Source organism: Thrips palmi, unplaced genomic scaffold (assembly GCF_012932325.1).
Source record: "Thrips palmi isolate BJ-2018 unplaced genomic scaffold, TpBJ-2018v1 HiC_scaffold_11, whole genome shotgun sequence".
Classification (NCBI taxonomy): Eukaryota; Metazoa; Arthropoda; class Insecta; order Thysanoptera; family Thripidae; genus Thrips; species Thrips palmi.
The window spans coordinates 3,564,344-3,584,637 of NW_023144622.1; the positions used below are offsets into that span (position 1 = coordinate 3,564,344).

Below are 20,294 nucleotides of genomic sequence, written 5' to 3' on the forward strand. Positions count from 1 at the left end.
GTAGGGTGTGTACTCGGAGGCAAAACCGACATTCTGAAGAGGATTCGGGTGGAAAAAATAATGTGAGCCCATTTGAAATAAGTGAGTTTTGTTTCATTTTATTTAAATAATCAGAATCACAAAAATGTACAAATAGGTAAGTACTAATTCCACTGGTACCACTATTAATAAAAAATGCAAGTAATTCCAGGCTTTTCAAAAATAAAAGACGCTATCTTGCTACAAATCATCGCATAATACTGATTACTTCACACAAATTTAGTATGGTCACCACAAAAAATAAGCAACAAGTAACAACAGACAACACTTTACTTGGAACTTAAACTTGTAAGTAGTAGGAGGGTACTCCAGTAAAATGAACTGCAATATTTTCATAAAATATTTTTGAACAAAGTCCTTAGAATTTTACAAGTTATGAGAAGTCAATCAGTTACAAATACTGACATTGGTGTGTACTTTTGCAATACACAACTAAACACAAATAATACCTTAACAAGATACATACAGAGCTATGTTACTTAATTATAACAAAGTGTCACACTAATCTAAGAAGTTTTAGCACATACTTAACTCAACCAAACTGAGTTTAAAATGTGCATATGGTTTTGCACAGGACTAAGAAATTGATTTGTCCAAAGCAAACCCACACACATGCAGTTTCTAAAACAGAAATGTGGGTTCACTCTGGACATGTCAAAATTCAGAAGTACGGTATTTTTAAGAAACTAAAACAATAACAAACACAATTTTAAAATGGCAAGAAGGAATTCAAGGCATCACAGATCCATACCATTAAACTAGAATTTAACACATTCTTAACTAATTCCTTTCAGTGTCAATAAAAGAGGTAGTTAAAATAGAGGGCTTTCTCTTAAACTATTGTCATTATGTCAGTGCAATCACAGTTGATCAAGTGAGCATAAAATTTTACTAGAGAGAAGCACTGTCATATAATCAGTCCCTAAAATTAGAAATTAGTCAGTTCATAGAGGCCTCTTCAGGCTCAGGAGCTTCAGCTGGGTTGGTTTCAAAATTGTCTCTCGCTCTACGTAAAATATGATGAGTTTTGTGTAATTGCTTGCAAATGGCTTTTTCGACAAGTCTCTTTCGCTGGTTTGCTGCAGCCAACTGAGCATATGTTTGCTCTAGAGTCTGGCGGGTATGCAGAAGGCGTTGTTTAAGCTCTTGATTTTCTTGCTCCAATCCCTTGTAGTCCATTTGCTGTTTTTCTGAATTAGAAAAGGAAGGGCATTCAATTAGCTCCTCACTTGCTTTTCAGGAATAAAAAAATAAAAAAAAGAAAAAACTTATGATATTCACTTACTTCTAACTTGCAAGGCGACAGCTAAATTATCTGGGGAGCTCAAAGCAGGAGCCGTTGTTGACTTTTTCAGAGGAAATGGCTCTAAACTAGAAAATCGTCCTTGGTCACTTTCAATGCCAAGATCAGGAGATGCTGAGGTGACACGGCCCGGTCCATTTCCAACTGAGACTGTGTTGCCATGAGCTGTGAGCACAACAGCTGGTGGGCAATGTGCCATCTCTCCATCATACCATCCATGGCGACCGCTTTCCTGCAACTAAAACAATATGGTAAGAACAAGCAAAACAAAAACCACAACTTTTTAAAATGTAACATGCAGGTTGCGTTCATACTGGATAAACATGTTCCTCTTGCTCTGACACATAGTCTGACAAGTCAGCATTGCAGTGCTTCAAGTTAGTAATTTCTGTCAGGACTTTTCCTTCAGAAGTAGCTGATCCACTACCGCTGCTGCCCCCTTTCCGTCTTTGATATTGATTGGAATGCACTTCTCTTTCAAGATCCCGAACGTGTTTCTGCAGCTCACCATTGGCTTGCGTTAGAGACAATATCTGAAAACATACACGTCATTAATATGGATAAACACTTATTTGAACATGCTCAGAATTTCTTTTTCCTTATGATTATAGAATTTACTTTTTGACCAAGTTGGTCTTGAAGCTGTTTTCGGTCTCGCTTAGCTTCTGATTGGAGCCATCTAATCTGCTGTTCTAATTGGAGCTTTTCATTGGCAAGTCTGGCTGTTTCCAATTGAGCTTGAGATGTAGCTACGGCTGCATCATTCAACTGTTGCTGTATTTCACCTCCTCCTTTCGAATGTCGTTCTGCTTCCGATATTCTTTCAATAAGTTCTTTCTCCTTAATCTGAAAAAGGAAGGTATGAGAGTATTTCAAATTTAAATCAGGTACAAGCACCGCGAACCACAAACTTCAAGCCTTACCTTGTACTTATCTTCTACTTCAAGAACTCGTTTTTCAGCATCAATATTAGCGTCAGCAGCTTTTCTTTCCAGCTCACTGATCCGTGAAATGAAGGCAGTCTCAACATCTCGAACCCGCTTGACAGCAGCCGCCCGAGAATCTGCATCATACTCTTTCATGCGCTGCTCAACAATTTTCTCCAATTTCCTGGATGCCTTTATTTCTGCCTCACGTTTTAGCTTCTCTTGGAGTTCTTCAGAGCGGCGTTCTATTTCTGCATGCTTCAGTTTTAGCTGTTCTTCTAACAAATGTACTTTGTCTTTGGCTCGTCGGTCAATTTCGAGTGATTTAGCTTCTAGGTCCTTGTACTTGGAAATCCATTCCTCAGTTTTCTGCTCGGCCACATTCTTTAACTGTTCCAACACAACCAACTTTTCTTTAAATTTGTGAGCTAGCTGAGAATGAGTTTCTTTAATTTCAATTTCACACTTCTGGACAACTCTTTTCCATTTTTCCAACTCTCTGTCCAACTCCTGTGCTCTTTCTTTCCAGAGTTTGGCCTCTTTTTCAAGTTCATACTTCTTACTTAGCAGCTGTTTCACAGTGACTTGCAGAGAGGCTGCCTCTTGTCTGGCTTGCTCTGACTCTTTCTGCGCAGCTGCTAGCTTGCAGCTAAGATCTTTCTCAAGACGATCTTTCTCTTGTATTGCTTGCTGAGCATCCAGTTCAGCTTGTTCTCGTCGTACTTCCACTTCCAGCACCTAGGAAAAGACCATATGCGTGAGGGTTGATACTAACACTAATCTAGCATAAAACAAGGCATTCATCAGGAAGACAACAAAATAATTACCTGAACACTCAATTCTTGTACCTTTTCTTCCAGGCCACGCATGGTGTGAGCAGTTATACTTTCGCGGTCCACAGCATTTTGGGAATTTTCTACTAATTCGAGCTTCATATTTAAGAGTTGGGATTGCCTCTCCTTCTGCAGATTGTCTTGTAATATTACTTTTTCAGAAAGGGCACTGTTGGCCCTCGATAGTACCTAAACAAGAAATCACACTAAATTAGTCAAAATCAGTATAATATTATGCACTAGATTGGCATCAGAGGATCTTCAACTAAAGAGTTGTGAATAAGATAAAATTTGTTAAGAGATTTGGTTGCTTATCAGTTTGAAGAGATCACACCTGCAACTGATGTAATCTGCTTGCAGCACACTTTTGCCATGCCTTCCGTGCATTTTTTTCCCAATCCAGCCGTTCCCATAATTTAATTGGCCCTACAGCACTCTGAAACAGTTAAAAGAAAGATGCATGCCTACCACCTTTGTTGAAGTTAACAGTATGTTACTCATGCAAAGTGAGTAAGAATTTTAAATTCGTAAAATCCAATTCTAAACAATAGAGACGCAAAGAAATACTATTTCTTAAGAAACATAGGAGTGCTTAAGCAAATTTCTGGCCTAGACTGGCTTATTGTATAAAGAGAAACAAACAGAAACAAGCTGAACTGAGAAACAAGCACACTACATCCACATGAGGAGAAAGAAAGACGAAGAGAGAAAAAATGCCAGAAAGCCATACCTTCCACACTACAAGAGTTACAGACTTAGGAGGGGCATCCACAATTGTATTTAAAGAGACATCATGCCTGCAAACTGAAAAAAAAATAATCTAAGGGGATAGGGTGAACAAACAAAAAGCAAAATGGGGGCAGGGAAAAAAATAAACAATCCAAAACACACTACATCATGCACAAATAGTTAGGAACGCCAAAACAAAAAGTCTACAAGCCAAATGGACAGATTTTTAAGAGCAAAAAATTTAAAGACAGGAGACACATAAACAGAAAATACTGTAACTAAGCATGCACAAGCTACTATCATGTAAAGTTACATTTAGAAAGAAATTAAACAAAAGAGGGGGAAGGGGGTTGGGCATAACTGAATACAAAATCGTCTTACCTCACAATTGGAATTTTCACCATGTGGGTTTTCAGAAAGTTTGCTGGAAGGCAGACCAATTTGAACTTCAAGGGCCTGATTCAATTTCTCCAAGCAGTGAGTACGAGCTGAAAGTTTGTTATCATCAGCATTTGCAGCCTCTTTAAGAGATGGACAGGTTTTAAGTTGTCCATTCTGCGATTCACTTGAGCTTGATTGTCCACCCAAAGATACTCGTCGAACTGTGCTTGCCACACTTGAGACTGTCCTGAAGAATTATATCACAATTAGCAAACAAAAATAAACCTACAAATTCTTAGTAAAGTTGGAAGTCTTACCGTGAACTTTCATTGTGAATACCCATCCGAGCCTGAGACACACTGCGATCAGGTTCTGACCATGCTTCAGAGTCAGACTGAGAACCAGCATTTTGATTAGCAGCAGTCCCTTTGACTTTGGAATGACTCGTACCCTGGGGATGCGACCTCGATCGTCTTCGAGTCTGAAAGTGCCAACATTTCATGAAAACGATTTCTTAATACATGACGATAGAGTATAGTGAGAGCAAAGTTAACCTACTCGGACTGAAGCACCAGATATCTGTTGGTCCTTATCAATGTTGTCTGTAGTAAGAAAGAAAGAAGAATTTTGTGAGTCTTTTTTGGCCTTCCACCTATGCTCAGAATCACAGATGGTGTAATACGCACCCCCTTTCAATCCAAGTTCCACAGGATTAAAAGAAATTTCGGCATCCTGGGAAGCAAGAAAGGAAACATAGAAACTAACTTCACAATATAGTGCAGAATCTCAGATATTGACATTTTTCATACCTCATGAGAATAAGAGCAAAGTGAAACATCGTTTTCAGGGCAAGGAGAACAGGAACCTTCAGGTACTGACTCACTGCTAAGGTTGGCAATGGTTCTACTCAGTTCCAAGCTGCCATTGATTGCAGCACGTAATACTCGCTGTCGATCTGCACACAAACCAACAACTAGTGCAGGCTGATGAAGAAGTTCGTCAAGGAATATGGCCAGCTCTTCAAGTCGTGTTCTTAGAACTGAAAGAGCCTTTGATGCTTCTCTCCGCCACATTCTGTGATGCTCCTCCGTCTCCTGAGATAAATAAAAGTAAGCCAATAAATTTATTTATTTAAATAAAAAATTCCTGTGTGCCAGAAAAATATAATTAAGAAGCACTCATACCTGTAATCTTTTGTTGTCAATTAACAATCTTTGAAGTTTCCTGCTTTCAGAATCTCTTTCAGGAGTATTTCTCAGCCGTTCCTTCAGACTGTCAACTTCTCTGCTCAAATATTTCTGTTCCTCCAAACTGATTTTAAGTTGCTCTTGAAGCTCTGACACATCGTCTGTATTGATTTCTGAAGAATTCTGAAAATTCCACAGAAAACACATGTTAGGAATATGAAGTAAACTCTCACCAAGGGGAGAGACACGATAAAATGTACAAACCGGTCCAAGAGATGTCACAGTCACTCCAAATTCAGCTAGCTTTCGTTTAGCTTCTTTCAAGTCTCCCTCTTTGCTTTCACAAACAGCTCCTTGTGCAGCAAGCCTTAATTCAAGCCGTTCAATTTGTTTGTTTTTGTCCCATAATTCCTTGTTGACTAACTCCTGCAAAATAGCCATGATGCAGTAAAATTAGCACTGTTTACCCAACTCAAGTGTTTGTGTTGCATTACTTCTTGAAATACATACTTGGAGATTAAATGTTCTCTTTTTAAGTTCCATATTAAGGTTTTCTATTTCTTTGTCTTTATCTGTCAGTTGTTTTAAGATGGACTCATGTGAGCTTATGTTGCACAAGTTTTCTTGAGCAGCATTTTCAACATTCAGTTGGGGATTCTTCCCAGTCATTTGGAAATGTTCTTTCCTTAAGGCCTGTATTTCAAGCTCAAGTTCTTGAATTCTGTTGTCCCTAGCTTCTAATCTCTGTTCACAAGCAACAAGTTGTGATTCTTTCTCCCTTAAACTTGCTTCAATGCTCTGAAGCCTGCATTCTCTGTCTTCATGAAATTCTGCATTGGGCTTGTTTACAGCATTCTTATCCTGTGGAGAATACAAGCAAAAGAAAAATTACATTTCTTGCTTGAGAATAATCTTATCACTATCATAGAATGCAGCAAAATACAACCATGTCTTTATTGGAGATTCATGCATACATTACCTTAGTTGGTATCATCAACATAGCTTCAGCGCACAGCAAAAATAGGAAGAAGCAAAGAAAAGCAAAAGCATAATTTGCAGACATGCATAGGTAGGGATAAAATAAGCAGTTTAAGTTAATGAGTATCAGGATGAGTTTTTGTGCTTTGAGTAGTGTAAATAAAAACAAGAAAGAAAAAATTAAAATTTATTTACGATAAAAGAACTTTGAAAGCATGTAGTAACACACAAAAAAATGCCAATGCGAACACCAACAAACACAAAGCAAAAAAATTACAAATGAAAAATAATAATAAAAAAAAAACGGCAGACTTTAAAAGCTTAACAACCATGCACAGGCAACTGAAATGGAGGCTCAATGTCTACTTATTTCTACCAAAGGGACTTTTATTCTTTTCTTTTGATCTTACCTCACATAGAGCAGAGAGCTTTTGAGTCAACTCACATATTTGAGCTTCTTGGGACTGTTTTTCTTTAGTTAATTTAGCAACATCAGAGAGAAGTTGATGTATCATTGATGCTTTGCGGAAAGCTGACTCTTCATGATCCTTGGACTCTTTCTCTTTCTCCAAGAGTTTATCTTGAAGATCTTGATTTGCAGCAGCTATATTCATACAATCTGTGCACCCACTAGGTCGTCTTCTCATCTCTTCATTTCTCTGTCTCTTAAGAGATTTTACCTGTTCATGAACTTAGTTAAAGTATGCCACAATAGGAAAAGGAAAGAGACAAAGGATGAAGAGAATACTTACTTCTTCTCTAAGTCTCTGGAGCTCTAAGTTGGCGGTGTTTAATTTTGCAGTGAGAGTTGCATTATATGCCTTGACTTTAGAATGTCTTACCTCCCTCTCCTGCATGGTTTCTTCATTAGCAGAAAGGCAAACCTTTAATTCCGACACCAATTTTTCCGCATCAAGAAGCTTTTGAACCTGAGGGTACAAGAGTATGGAAAGTTTACAGTACCCATCGATTCAAGTTGCATATTTCAATTTAATGTTACTGTTCAATGTTTAAAGAACAAACTCAAGACCAAAATGACAATAACTTACTCTATTGGCCAGATCTGACTGCTTTACACCAACAACCTCCTCCATTTTCAAAATAATATCATTTTGAGATTTTACAGTGATGTTTAGCATTTCAGATTGTTGCTTGGTGTCTCTTAGTTCTGTTTCAAGTAGACAAATTTTCTCTCTTTCTTTTTGGCTCTGCAGGAGTCAAAACTGTTAGACACACTTCAGAAAGTTAAATCCACAGTTAACAGATAATAAGAAAATACCTGTTCCTGCAGCTCTTGGATTTGGGCAGTCAATTGATCAACTTCAAAGCATGCAGAAGAATACTGAGAATCTGTGGATTGTGTCATAGCTGAAAACTTCATTTGCTGTGAAGCTGCAATGCTGTCCTGTAATTCCTACAACAAAAAGAAGATAACTCTTGTGTTTTGTGGTAACAAGCATACACCAAAAATTGAACTGAACATTAGTTGTGAGATTTACCTTTTCCAGTTCTTGTATTTTACTCTCCAAGACACTGCATTCCTTCAAATATCTTTGTTTCTCGTCTTTACGCTGGTCTTCAAGAAGGTCCAATGCCTTGGCAGCCTGACAAAGGAGCTCTTGTTTCTCACTGAGTTCTTTGCGCATTGTTTCATTTTCCACATTCAACTCTATGTTATTTTTAATGGCCTCCTCCTTGTCTTTCAAACCATTGATCTGGCTCATCCGCTCCTCAAGAAAATAAATACGTAGTTTTAAGTTGAAATTCTCCTTCCTCAGAGCAGACTGCTTTTCTTCATAGTCCTTCATCGTGCGGCCTCGGATGGGTGAGGCTTTGCTGGTGGTGGGCTGGGCAACTAGAAATAAAAAACAAAAAATAAAATACAACACTGTTCAGAAAGGACTTTGACAGAAAGTGTGGAGTGTTTTTGATGAAATCCAGGTTAAACAGACGGACGAAGCGCGTTTCTGTCTGAGCGCCTTGGCAACTGTTCAACATACCGACGTGCCTCGGTGGCCGCGCTCGGCCTGCCTGGCCTGCCCAGCCCACAGTGCCCCAGCCCTACGGCAAATCCCGAGCGCGGCAGTGCGGCACTTTCAGACAATCGGCCTCTCACTTCAAGCAGCGCCAGTCTGGCCGGGCTTTACTGCCTCAATCATCATTGTTCATACTCACAGGCCTCATTGAAGGTTTGCCCCAGCGCGGCGTCCAGCTGACTCGGACTGGTGCTGCAACAGAACGAACAACCCGTCAAAACCACAAAATCCAAAATCGAATCTTCAAAGCCGGTTCATTAGTCCTGCTGATGGGAATCGTCCTGGCCGTCACAAAAAATAAAAGGGGTTTTGGAGCAGGATGTCGCCAGCCCCACCTGGTCCACAGACAGGAAGGGGGGAAACACGCCCCCCCCTCCCCTCCCTCTACCGGAAATGGAAGCTGCTCATGGAGAGGACTGTCATAGAGGGAGGATTCCGACTTCCACGGCACAGGAAGTGCCATTCGGGAGCTGCTGTCTATCCAGGAGGCCGAGGACCGCCCCCGTAGGAGTCAAGGAGCTCCCCGAGAGAGAGTGACCTTCGCGGGAGTGAGCGAGAGAGTGCCCTTGAGGGGTTGCCCGCGGCGGGCACGTCCACGGGACACGTCCTGGTCGTCCCTCGATGTCGGGATGCCACAACGGCCCGATGACCGCGGCAGCCAGGGCACTGCCAGGGACCGGCGCGGCGGACAGCTTGGCCATGTTTATGTTTTTGCCAGCCGCTGGCGGCCGCCGGCCCTGGCAAGAAGCGCGCGGGGGGCTGCCAGCTGTAGACCGATTTCGAGAGTCCTGTCTCTCTCGCACCCATAGGGGACGCCGCGTGAGTCCGAGAGAGGCAGAGCGACGAAAGCGACTCTCGGAATCAGTCTGCCGGGCGAGACGACGCCGCGGCAAGGGTTATGGTTATGGGAGTCGCCCTGCACCGCAGCATCGCCAAGGTCAACTCGAGTAAATAAAAACCACGCACCCGGCGGGACCCTCAAGGCAGCCGTGCCCGTAGGGCCCGTGGGGCGCATAGGGTCCGCCGGACACTCCCGCGAGGCGTCGTTACCCATTCAATGGCAGGGCCACTGTGGAAAACGGAATGCCCCTCGCATTGAAGGACGACCCCGCGGGGCCTGGCCTGCCTGGCCTGGTCCAGCAAGGGGCGGCTCGCCTAGCCTCGCCCTGCTGCGTCATTCCCTGGTGAGTCACGCCACCCCCCGCGCGAAAGGAAGCGAAGGGCGGCGAGAGGGGGGGGGGGGGAGAAAGCCACCCCCGGGGCATTGCGTCACCGCGAGGGGCACCCCTTGTGGAGGCGTATGGAGCAGGCATTCAACGCACCAGCCGTTTCATTGCGGACACTCCGTCTCTCTCGCACTCGCGGGCCGCTGCGGCCGCTGCGTGGGGTGCGAGAGAGAGAGAGCGCTGTTCCTCTGGGAGACTGCAGGGCACAGGGCACCGCGAAGCGCGTCCGCGTCGCGGGGCTAATCTCCTTGGGCCTATCGAGCCAAGTCTATCTGGCCTCACGCAGCCTCAGCCTCGCGCGTCCCGGGCCAGTCTGTCTCTCTCTCTCTCGCCCATGCGGTGCGCCTCGTGAGTGCGAGCGAGAGAGACGCATCCCGAGACGGAACCAGTCTGCAGCAGGCCGTGGTGGGCGAGCCGGCCAGCCCGCGTCGCCTGCTCCAGCGCGGGTCGCGGGTTCGAACCCCGGGAGCAGTCTTCCTTCGGCCGTGCCACCGTGAGTGACTGTCGGTGGCACGGGCACGGGTTCGAGTCCCGTGCGCCGCACTGGCCGCACGGCACGGGGCGAGGCACGGGGCGCTGGCTGCATGCTGGCTGCGGCACTTGGCACTGGTACCAGCACGCTTATTCCGAGTGGCACGCCGCGTGAGTGCGAGAGAGACAGAAGGCACGGGGTGCAAACGGGCAGTACAATAGGGGCGACGCGGCGCGCAGCAGCAGCGCGAGGCGATCTATCACGCGCCAAGGTGTTCTCACTCAGTCCTAGACCGTGTACTCTGGGATTCTAAGACCCTAGGAGCGCCACCGGCCGCCCCGAGCGACACTCCGCCAGGGCAGGCACCAGCTCGTCTCCAGCAGCACATCTCGACCGCCCTGCTCGCGCTCGAGGCTCTCGGCCAGCTTGACCATGACCAGCCCGCCGGCAGGCAGTGCAGTGCCATGGCAGTGCCGACAGCCAGCCACTCCACCGAGAGGCTCTTGATGGCGTCGAGGCGGTGGATCCGAGACGACGCGCGTGCTTCGCAGTGCTTCGGCGGACCCCTTGGCCTGACCGGACCGCCGCCTATTTTCGTCTCGGCGTGGCGGGGCGGGGCGGGGCGGGGCGTGGCGCCCGCAGAGCCACCACAGCCCGCCCGCTCATTAGAAGTCCCCTCCCGTGCCGCGGAGCACCGCGGCGCTTGTCGGCGTGCTCATGACGGCGTCCATGACGGCGTCCATGACGGCGTCCATGACGGCGTCCATGACGGCGTCCATGACGGCGTCCATGACGACGGCCATGACTGCCACGCGCACGGCAGGCTGCGCGTCCCCGCAGCGCGGGGGGCCGCCGCGTCTCACCCCCGCGTCCACCGGCAGCGCCATAAACGCACGTCAGGCCGAGAAAACACGGAGGGTCCGTGGGGAATCGAACCCACGCCCCGGCAGTTTATGCCCATGCGGGAGCGACACCGGGACAGTGTAATGCGGGTTGCCCCACGCCAGAAACAAGCTGCGGCAGAGACAGGCAGGTCTCTCTCTCTCGCACCCACGGCGCGCACCGTGTGCGTGCGAGAGAGACAGACAGACTCCCGAGTCCACTCTTCGGACCCGAAGCGCAGATAGGCAAACAGCGGGGTCACTGATACCGACTGATACACGCCGGGAAATCGGTTCCCACTCAACAAACAAAAACAAAAAGCAGCTGCCGAAAAAGTGCATTCCGCTCGACGGAGCAGGCTGCACCGCCAGCACACTGTTTCCTGCAAACTAAATTAGAGCAACGAGGCATGATTAGCCGGCCAGGGCGGCCAGCAAGGCCGTTTCCGAGAGTCGTTCTCGTCGCTCTGTCTCTCTCGCGCCTGCACGGGACGCCCCACGAGTGCGAGAGAGACAGAGCGACGTCAGTGCTGCAGCGCCCACCCGCGGCCTGGGTCGGGCCTGGGGGCGGTCAAGTTAAAAGGCCAGTGGTCCACAGTGAGGAAGGCCCGGGCCCAGCCGGCCAGCCCCAGCAGGCAGCACGCCGCGTTCCCATTTCCTCCCCAAACAAAAACAAAAACACGGCGCAACGCGCAGCCCAGCGGCGAACCGCCCCCCAACAGTATCACGCCCCAGGGGGGAACAAAACTTTTTATCGTCTCCAGCTGGTGGTGTTGGACTTCTCCCGAATTCCTAGACAGCTTTGAGTTGCTACCGATTTTTACTGTCACAGTAGCGTGGGCTAGTCGGCTCGGTGGGTGCTTCTTTCGGTACTGGCTCATTTCCACGAGTTGTTTCCCCTTCGGTTACACCCGCGGTTACACATTCCGTCGCGCGAGCGCGCACACGCCGGGGCGGGGTGGGGTGGGGCGGCGGCGGCACGGTTCGTCGCGTCGGAAGGAAGTGACCGCCCTGGTGGAGACAGTGGAGTGGAGACGGAGCCGCAGAGGACGTCGAGGACGCGGTGTGGCTGGAAGGGCGATGGGGGCGGGAAGGTCCTGCAGGGACATCGTGGAGGGGGTAAAGGTCACAAGGGCCCTCCCTCCATCCATGCTTAGGAAAAGGGCCGGGCTCGAGTCGCCTCGCGTTCAAGTTCGGGGCTGCCAGGACGCCAAATTTCATACGCGCAAGCGGGGCGAAAATTTCCTGAAAGCGACCCCCCCCCCCCTGCCCTGTCTGCGACTGCGACTCAGCTGCGGTGCATCTGCAGGCGTCACGTTGCAGCCAGCTGGCCGAGACCGAGACCCCAGAGGCCGGCCGTGAGGGTGCCAGCCTTCCGAAACCGACCCTGTGGTCCAGGAAACGCAGCAGCGCCACAAAACGCGCCCAGCATACACACACACTCACACACGCAGGCCCAGCTGGCGAAGCAAAGAAAAGGGAAGGGAAGGGGGTTGGGTTGGAGGGATCCTCCACATATGACGTCACGCTACTTCTCATTGGGCGATGTCCTACGGCCTTTCTGTGAGTGCGAGTGAGACAGAAGGCGTAGCGTGGCGAGGGTGTTGAACCGCGCAGCCCCGGTCGAACCAAAACGCGCTGCAACATGCGCCACTTTCCTTGGCCCCTTCAACACAGACACACACACACACACACACACACGCCAACGACCTTGGCGTTTGGCCGTTTCGGCCTTTGCATGCGGCAAACGCGACAAGGGGGCGTGAATACGTTTTCTTCCGTTCTAAAAGCGTCGCGGCCGCACACGCCACGCGTGTCGCGCGCCGATCAACAACAATTTATCGGGGCGCCATCACTCTCGGCAAACTCGCACTCTGACCGCCTAGGCTTGGGGCCTGCACTGTGAGGCGTCGTGAGGCACTGCACCCCACCTGCCTCTGCCCGTACAGGCCTCCTGACAACAAGGCGGACAAACAGCCGAGCGGTTCGTCTCTCTCGCACCTACACGGTACTACGCCCCATGAGTGCGAGAGAGACAGAGCGACGCTTCTGAAGCGCTGAACATGGCAATTGCAAAGCGTTGGTCTCCTGGCCAGACGACTGCTTCGCACCGCCACTGTGTGGGTCCGCGCGCTCGGTCGCCTGCTTGCGTGGTCCGCACACCAGAAAACGCGCGGCACGCCCTTTTCCAGTGGCGTGCGCGTTTTTGGGCCGACGACGCTGCAGTGCTGCTGCCGCGGCGCCAGCCGGGCGAGTCGCACGGAGGAACGCGAAACCGGCGACAGACACCCAACCCGCGGCCTCTGTTGGCAATCGGCGCCACCGCGTCGCAGAGACAGTGCAGCAGCGCAGCCACCCAAAGGCAGCGCGCTCACTAGATTTATCAGTGCAGTTCTGGCCTCGCTGGAGTCAAACCACCGGGCAACCCTCTCTGCACACACAGTGCGGGTCGATTCGTTGGCCTCGCCGGCAGTACAGTGGAGTGTCCAGTCAGCCGCAGCGACCACCCTCCCGCCCCGTGGGCAGTGGACTGGTTCCGAGAGGGAGGTGTCTCTCTCGCACTTCTGGGGCGATCCGTCCCGGTGCGAGAGAGACAGAGGCTGTGCGGCAGGTCCTGCGGGGCAAGCCCGCGACCCCCTCAGCCCCGCAGCCGGCTAGACTCGGGGCCTTGCCTGGCCGCGCCGGCTAGACGGCGAGCCTGATCGGCGAGGTCCACGCCCGACAAGGCATTATCAATAAGCGACGCGGGGGTGGGGCGGGGCGGGGGCGCTTGGAGCACACAAGGATCCAGTTTCCGGCCACCCCCACGTTCGCCAATGAGCACAATGACGGCCTTTATCCAGGCGAGAGAGAGAGAGATGAGATTTTTTCCTCGGCGGTAAGGACACTTTGTTGTTGCAGCGGATATCGGCCAGGCGGATACGGCCTGGCCGCCCCGCCCGCGCCGCCCATACTCGGCGCAGCTGCAGCCCGCCGTCGCGCTGTCTCTCTCGCACCCGCACGGAACGTTCCGTACGCCCCGCGAGTGCGAGAGAGACAGCGCGCAGTGCAGCGGCGAGGCGCATTGCAAGGTGACCGGGTCGACCATCTGCACACCTGCGCGTCCATCCCGGCGGGCAAAACAATGCCCCCCCCCCTTTTCCCTCCTACGATAACTCTTCCACCGAAAACCGCGCGAACACACGTGGGTCGCATTTACATACATACACGTGTACCGAGGCAGCGCTTCAGCGGGGCGCGGCGGCGCCTTCCCCGAACACACGCCGAAACGCTGCAAGGAGCGGCCCGCACAGTGGGCCAGAAGACCGGTGGAGGCGGCCAAAACTCTAGACGCGTTTTGAGCTCCAGAGTCGCTAAACGGGACTCGAACCGAACGTGTGACCCCACCAATGGATTCCTCGTTCGGAGAGCAATCCATTGGTGGGGTCACACGTTCGGTTCGAGTCCCGTAGCTCAAAATGCGTCCGGGACTTTGGCCGCCTCCACCGGTCTTCTGGCCCACTGTACGGCATCATGCCCGCCATGGCGGCACCAATCAGACGCTGTTTATCACAAGAATTGCGCAACCAGTGGCGAGGCGCGGCCGAGAAGTCGCCCATTCGGACACCAGCCATTTGCGTTGGCCGCCAGCGAGCCCCGCGTTGGAGACAGAGAGGGACTCCAGGAAGGACGCGGTGCGCTAGAGCTCGCAGCGTCTGCGCCCGGCAGACTGACTCCGTCTCTCTCGCACCCCGACGCAGCGCGACGCAGCGCCCCGCGAGTGCGAGAGAGACGGGGAGAGCGTGGCTGCCCTACGGCCCGGCGGGCGGCGCGCGGTGCAGGATGTGTTCGTTGAGCCTCCCTTCCCTCCCTGAGTCACTCCGTCAGTCACTCGATAACGGGCAAAACACAGTCAAGCAAAACGCCACTTTATTTCGGGCGACTGACGGCCAATCGAGGCGCATATCGTTATCGTCGCGAGGCGTGCTCTCTTTGCCTCTTCCTTCCTAGTCCCCAATGTCCGAGAAGCATTTGGGTCACTGGGCTCCATTGAAGGCAGTCGGCCGCTCTGACAGGTCCGCGGACCGATTCCGAGAGTCGCTTCCGTCGCTCTGTCTCCCTCGCACTCGTGGGGCGTCCCGCGTGGGTGCGAGAGAGACAGAGCGACCAAGTGGAGGACCGCGGAGGATCGCCACGTGCGTGGTGCACGTGGTGTGCCATCAATGGGACTGCTGACAGTGTGGGAGACAAAGACGGGGCGACTCGCTATACCACTGCACTGCTAGTCTCATTATCCTGCGACAACTCTGCTGCAGACACGGCGAATAAGGCGAATGACACGACACGTGCACTTTCCTCCGACCAAGCGACCACTTGACTTTCCGAGAAGTTCCACGCCACCGACGGGGTCGGGACGGCCGACCGGTTATCGAACGTTCCATCCTCCCTGCAACTCAGCAACGCGATTCTACAGTGTATACGTGACCGACCGACTCACGTCCTGCCCTGGACTCTGGGGCAGAACAGCCGCCAGCTTTTCGTGGAAGCGTCATAGCGGGTGGGTAGGCAGTACTCGCCAACGGTGCAGCGGTGTCCACGGTGTGCCTACCTCAGCCTGCGAGCCGGGGTCCACGTCCAGTCCAGTCCCTCCTTTTCCCTTTCTGTTTGCGCCCCGCCCCGCCCCGCCGCGCCCCTTTGCCTTATCTCGGAACGCCTCGGGGCGGCCGCCGCGGGCGATCGCATCGCGTGTCAACATGCACCCGTGTCACCGTGACGTCATCGTGACCGCAGATCAAAACTCCGACGTCGCCATTGGCGTAGCACGGCGTAGGGCCCCTCGCTCCGTCTCGCTCGCACTCACGGGGCGTCCAGTGTGGGTGCGAGAGACAGAGCGACTCGGCTTGCCGGACCCCAATAAACGCGACGCATTTACCGCGACACGCACAACGGCGCAGTGTATAGTGCACTTCGTGATTGCAGCCCCTCTCTCTCTCACACACGTGCTGGTCAATCCGTCCACGTCGGCGAGTGAGGCAATTGAACCCGACCGACGCAGAGGCGTTTTGGCGACGCGCCGAAGAACGCGCGCCAGGCCAGGCTGGGCCGCCGCAGCCCCTAGCTACGCCGCCGCCCGCGCGGCCGAGCCGCCTCTGTAGGCGCACTGTAGGCTGACGAGGACGGGGCCCCGGGGCCCGGCGGGCCCCGCCACACCGCGGCGCCGTCCCGCCGTCCGCGGCCCATCATAAATTGACATGTGGGAAGTGAGGGCAGAGCGGGGCAGAGCGAGAACGCCCCGCCCGGCCACATGCCGGCCACATGGCGGGCCTTGCGGGCAAAGCCGAACGCCAAGCAGAGCACCTGGCCGTCAGGCACCGCAGGGGCACCGCCAGGAGGGGAAGCAGGGACAACGCCGAGCTTGCTGTGCTCACCAGAAAGGGGTCTGCTCGGGGGTGGAGCCGGTGGGCGACGGGGAGGAGCCGCCCCCCGCGGCCCCCAGCCGGAACAGCGACATGGTCAACACTTGCACTGAACGTCCCGGCACGCACACGCACGAGCTCCGTCACGAGCCAGTCACACAGTCCCGGAGTCGCGCTCCTTTTTCCTCCTCTTGATCATCTTCCGGAGTCACACACGCGGGCAACACGTCGCACTCGTCGCCGGGGAGCAGAGCGAGCTGAGCGCGAGTCCGCGGCGCCGGGGCAGCGGCAGCGGCGGCAGGGCCGTGTTGACGTCCAGCTTCGACTGACTGCCGCGCGGCGCGAAGCGAGGACGCACCGCGGCGGTCCAGCGACAGGCACACCACTGCGCACGCGCGGTGCTCTGAATCGCGGCGACGCGACCGGCACGGCGATGAATATGACCTTCTCGGGGCGAGGCGCGACGCGAGGCGACGCGGCGAGACGCAGAGTGCAGTGGACGGACACGACGGCGACACGACGGCGGCCCACGCCTGGCCCACTCTGCGCGGCTGCGCCCTGCTCTGACTAGCGGCCCGACTCAACTGACTGACTCAAGTCAACTCGAACTGAGAGAGAAGGACCTTGGGGCGCGAGGGCCCGAGCCCGAGACGGGATGGGAGGCTGCGGCCTGCGGCACGGCCTGCGGGCTGCCTGTCTGCCTGCGCGGCACGGCGCGGTGCGGCACAGCTGGGGCCAGCCTGGGGCCCCACCGCCGCGCTGGCAGCCAGCCCGCATAGCGTCGCGCTCCCCTCCGCCCCCACACACGTACCCCACCCCACCCCCCGCGGCGGGCGCGGCTGCGCAGAGCGTCGCGGCGTCGCACGGCGCGGGCCCCTCCAACCCCTTTACAACCCCCGACCACCCCCACTCCACACCGGCAGACACGTGCGGATGGGGCCCGGGGGCCCGGAGTGGAGCGGGGCGACGGGGCGGAAGCTTTCAGGTGGACCAGGAGTAAGAGGGGGAGGGGGCATGACCTTACATAAAGAAGAGGGGCCCGGGGGTGGGGCGGGGGCGGGGCAGAAATGCTGAGCGAGTCAGCCACCCCGACCTAAAGGCCCAGCCACCCTTGAATGTCACGCGAAGCGCGAAGCACAAGGCGACCAGCCTGCAGCCCTACAGGGTCTGCCCGGTGCATCCACGAAGGCTGCAGTGTCAGGAAAAGTGAGGCAGCCCTCAGTTGGCTTGGCTTACGCCCAGAAGGCTTTGGAATGACTGAGCATGCTCTCCCTGAGGGCTTTCAACAAGCCCTTGTTCTGATTCTTGAACAGATTGGTAGGCTGTCCAACAGATGTGCGTGCTTCACCTAAATGGACTTGCACAAGCTCTGACAACATAAACAGGTTCTATGCCCAGAAAAAAGACAAGGAAAGAAAAGTAGAAAGGGAGGAAGAGAGAGGCGAAAGCAGATGTAAGGCTTCACATTATGGCGATTCACACCATGGTCAAGGGCATGACTCAGAGGGTTACTTTCATAAAATCAATTCCATTACGCGAAGTTTAACTACTGCTAAACAAGCAGACATCAATCATCGGATTCCACAAAACTGTTAACAATTTGACGAGTTCCCTACACACTACTAGCTTCCTCTGCCATGTAGCACTCTTGTAGAGCTAAATTGGTGTCGATATGATAACCAACAGAGGATTTGAGAGATAGAGGTCTGAAAAGAAATAATCTGCTTCTGTCTCCCAAAGATTCATAATTTGGTACCAACACAGATCAACATGGACTAGTGTAAACACACAAATGGCAAATGGATTTTCTCAAATGTGTGTGAAGGTAGGCTTTACGTGATCTGTATGAGTGAAGAATAGGAATGCATTATCAATTCAGACGTAAGGGTAATGAGTTCTAAGCATGATTTTATACTCATAATACGGAATTTGAAAGACACAAGCCAAACTGAAATCCACTTAATGCGTTTAAAATAAATGTCACACGAGGTGTAAGTAATAGAATAAAATTAGAAGGGCAACAAGTAAAACATATTTAATTGTATGAAAAAGCGATAAACGACGCTCAGCAACAAAACAAAAGCTCTGAATGTCCTAACATATAGCCTAGTCGCGAGGGCAAAACAGTACACAAAAACATACAAGATTTACTCACTTCGTTTCGTCGAAAAGCATCGACATTCCAGTTTCGTCGAATTCCGACATGGCTGGAGTGTTTTAGGTGCTTCAAGAATAAAAACGTAGCCACAACAAAGTCACATTTGGGATTTAAAAATTGCACGTCGTATCAAAGCAAGTCACTCACTACTACCGCTACCCGCTACCGCTGGCCGTTTGCAAGTTTGAAATCAACACCAACCTACTAACTGAAAAAGTAAACAAAGTTGTTCACAAATTGCACGAAACGTGAAACAAAATTGCAAATAGAGCAATTCTTTTCACAAAATGAGCTTGATGAACATACAGTTGGTCGAAAGCTTCAGATCGAAGATCACAGTTGAACTTAGAAACCACTGTCTAGAATGCACTGGCAGGTTGGTATGAGACTGAGTTGCCTTTGTTGACTTTATCTGTACAGAAGCGTTGCCTGCTTATTTCCAGAACACGACGGCGGGAAATAAACCAGTTTTTCAAAAACAAAAAGAGTCCTGATGGTTAATGATCGATTTGTAAAAAAATTAAATAATCCTGAAGAAAAAAGCTAACTGAAGAATTATTAGGTATGTAAAATTTTGTAATGCTTTATGTTTAATCATAATTTTATTTCACACAAAATTATGAAATGATCATATCTACACGCAAGAACAAGATTTCATGAGCCAACTTCTAAAAGTTTACGAAGTCAAATTCACGCACCATGAGAAGTCTCACGGTTAAAGTGTCATTTTTAGGATCCCATTCAGCATGACCTTTCTCCGCATTAACAGGGTGAGGCAGAGACAAATGTAGCCTATACAGAGGTGAACGGATGTCGAGTGCCGCATTTGTGGTGGTCAGATCGATCTCACTCTTTGTTTCCCCTTTCAAATAAATTACAATAACCATATTTTCACAACTTGCTGTGGATGGTGTTTTGCCATTCATCTGTGGATTTCAAGTTATCATAAATTAAATAAATTGTCGGAAGTTTCATAACATGCCTCACTTGTACTCATACCTGAAGGAAAACATCTTCGGGGCTCACTGCTTGTTGATACTTAATTTCATATTCTGGCTGCTCTCGAGGGTCAAAGTACTCTTCACCTATGGGTTGATTCACAACCTCATCAGGTTCCCAAATTGCATCTGGATCAGTTCTCTTATTTTCCTGCTGGTTGTCACCTGAGGCTGACTCATTAATGCGAATGCTAACAGGTTTCCTCTTCCCAATGTCTCCAGGTCCTGTGAGCATTCAGAGTTCATAGTGTAAATCTCACTGTGTTTCTTTGCAACCATCATGTAGATCTGTCTTGAATTTGATCCTTACCAATTTTTGACATCCCTGGCAGATCATCCTCACTTTCTGAGCTCTCTTGATCAGTCTTGAGAAGATCGGCGAGTTTTCTAATATCACTGCTAAATTCATTCATTTTTCGATTATCACTGTGGGTGTTATTTTCAGTAAATATTTGATATTTCTCTGAAGTATCGTCTCTCTAGTTGCCTCTAGTTGCCATGGCAACATTGTTCTCCAAATCACTTCCCCGATTTACTGCTTCAAAGCTCTGAACACATATTAGATTTGCATTACTTGTACGGTACTGCACACAATTTTCTTTTTCGAAACAACTTCAAATATTTTGTAAAATCTAACTGCAACGGGCAATTAAACCAGCTTAATTCCGGGTACTTCCCCATAGAATCTGCCGCTCAGCTGTTCGACGTGCGTATAATCCATTTATATTGCTGCGAATCTGCGAATAGTGGT

The 20,294-nt window shown here is 50.8% G+C and overlaps 2 protein-coding genes across 6 annotated transcripts; both read right to left on the reverse strand.

The window, feature by feature from the left end:
- Positions 1–71: 71 nt before the first annotated feature.
- Positions 72–18,716, reverse strand: LOC117639808 (centrosomin-like). Of its 5 annotated transcripts, XM_034375739.1 has the most exons (22): positions 16,400–16,706; positions 8,552–8,604; positions 7,876–8,231; positions 7,656–7,790; positions 7,426–7,584; positions 7,129–7,305; positions 6,787–7,056; positions 5,909–6,259; positions 5,663–5,824; positions 5,396–5,581; positions 5,021–5,305; positions 4,898–4,943; positions 4,770–4,813; positions 4,529–4,692; positions 4,212–4,458; positions 3,436–3,537; positions 3,096–3,290; positions 2,266–3,006; positions 1,961–2,188; positions 1,657–1,875; positions 1,325–1,580; positions 72–1,229 (listed from the first exon to the last, which is right to left on the reverse strand). In XM_034375739.1, the coding sequence occupies exons 1-22, from the start codon at positions 16,480–16,482 to the stop codon at positions 979–981; spliced, it is 4,710 nt and encodes a 1,569-aa protein (XP_034231630.1). In that variant the 5' UTR covers positions 16,483–16,706; the 3' UTR covers positions 72–978. The 5 variants fall into 5 exon arrangements, with proteins under 5 accessions (XP_034231630.1, XP_034231629.1, XP_034231628.1 ...); XM_034375738.1 differs by lacking the exon at positions 16,400–16,706 and adding an exon at positions 18,543–18,716 and having other exon boundaries at positions 4,770–4,943; XM_034375737.1 differs by having other exon boundaries at positions 4,770–4,943; positions 16,400–16,707.
- Positions 18,717–18,859: 143 nt separating this feature from the next.
- LOC117639810 (protein PIH1D3) lies at positions 18,860–20,151 on the reverse strand. The gene is made up of 3 exons (XM_034375745.1): positions 19,854–20,151; positions 19,545–19,768; positions 18,860–19,471 (listed from the first exon to the last, which is right to left on the reverse strand). The coding sequence occupies exons 1-3, from the start codon at positions 19,954–19,956 to the stop codon at positions 19,214–19,216; spliced, it is 585 nt and encodes a 194-aa protein (XP_034231636.1). The 5' UTR covers positions 19,957–20,151; the 3' UTR covers positions 18,860–19,213.
- Between the last annotated feature and the right edge of the window lie 143 nt (positions 20,152–20,294).

Bases quoted from the DNA above. Each gene is read 5' to 3' on its own strand.
- LOC117639808 (XM_034375737.1), bottom strand. From the start codon at position 16,482: ATGTCGCTGTTCCGGCTGGGGGCCGCGGGGGGCGGCTCCTCCCCGTCG. The intron at 3,291-3,435 runs GTGTGATCTCTT...TTTCTTGTTTAG, and splicing joins GCAGATTACATCAGTTGCAG to GTACTATCGAGGGCCAACAG. The intron at 1,581-1,656 runs GTATGAACGCAA...ATATTGTTTTAG, and splicing joins AAGAGGAACATGTTTATCCA to TTGCAGGAAAGCGGTCGCCA.
- LOC117639810 (XM_034375745.1), bottom strand. From the start codon at position 19,956: ATGAATGAATTTAGCAGTGATATTAGAAAACTCGCCGATCTTCTCAAG. The intron at 19,769-19,853 runs GTAAGGATCAAA...GAATGCTCACAG, and splicing joins GCCAGGGATGTCAAAAATTG to GACCTGGAGACATTGGGAAG. The intron at 19,472-19,544 runs GTATGAGTACAA...TGAAATCCACAG, and splicing joins CCGAAGATGTTTTCCTTCAG to ATGAATGGCAAAACACCATC.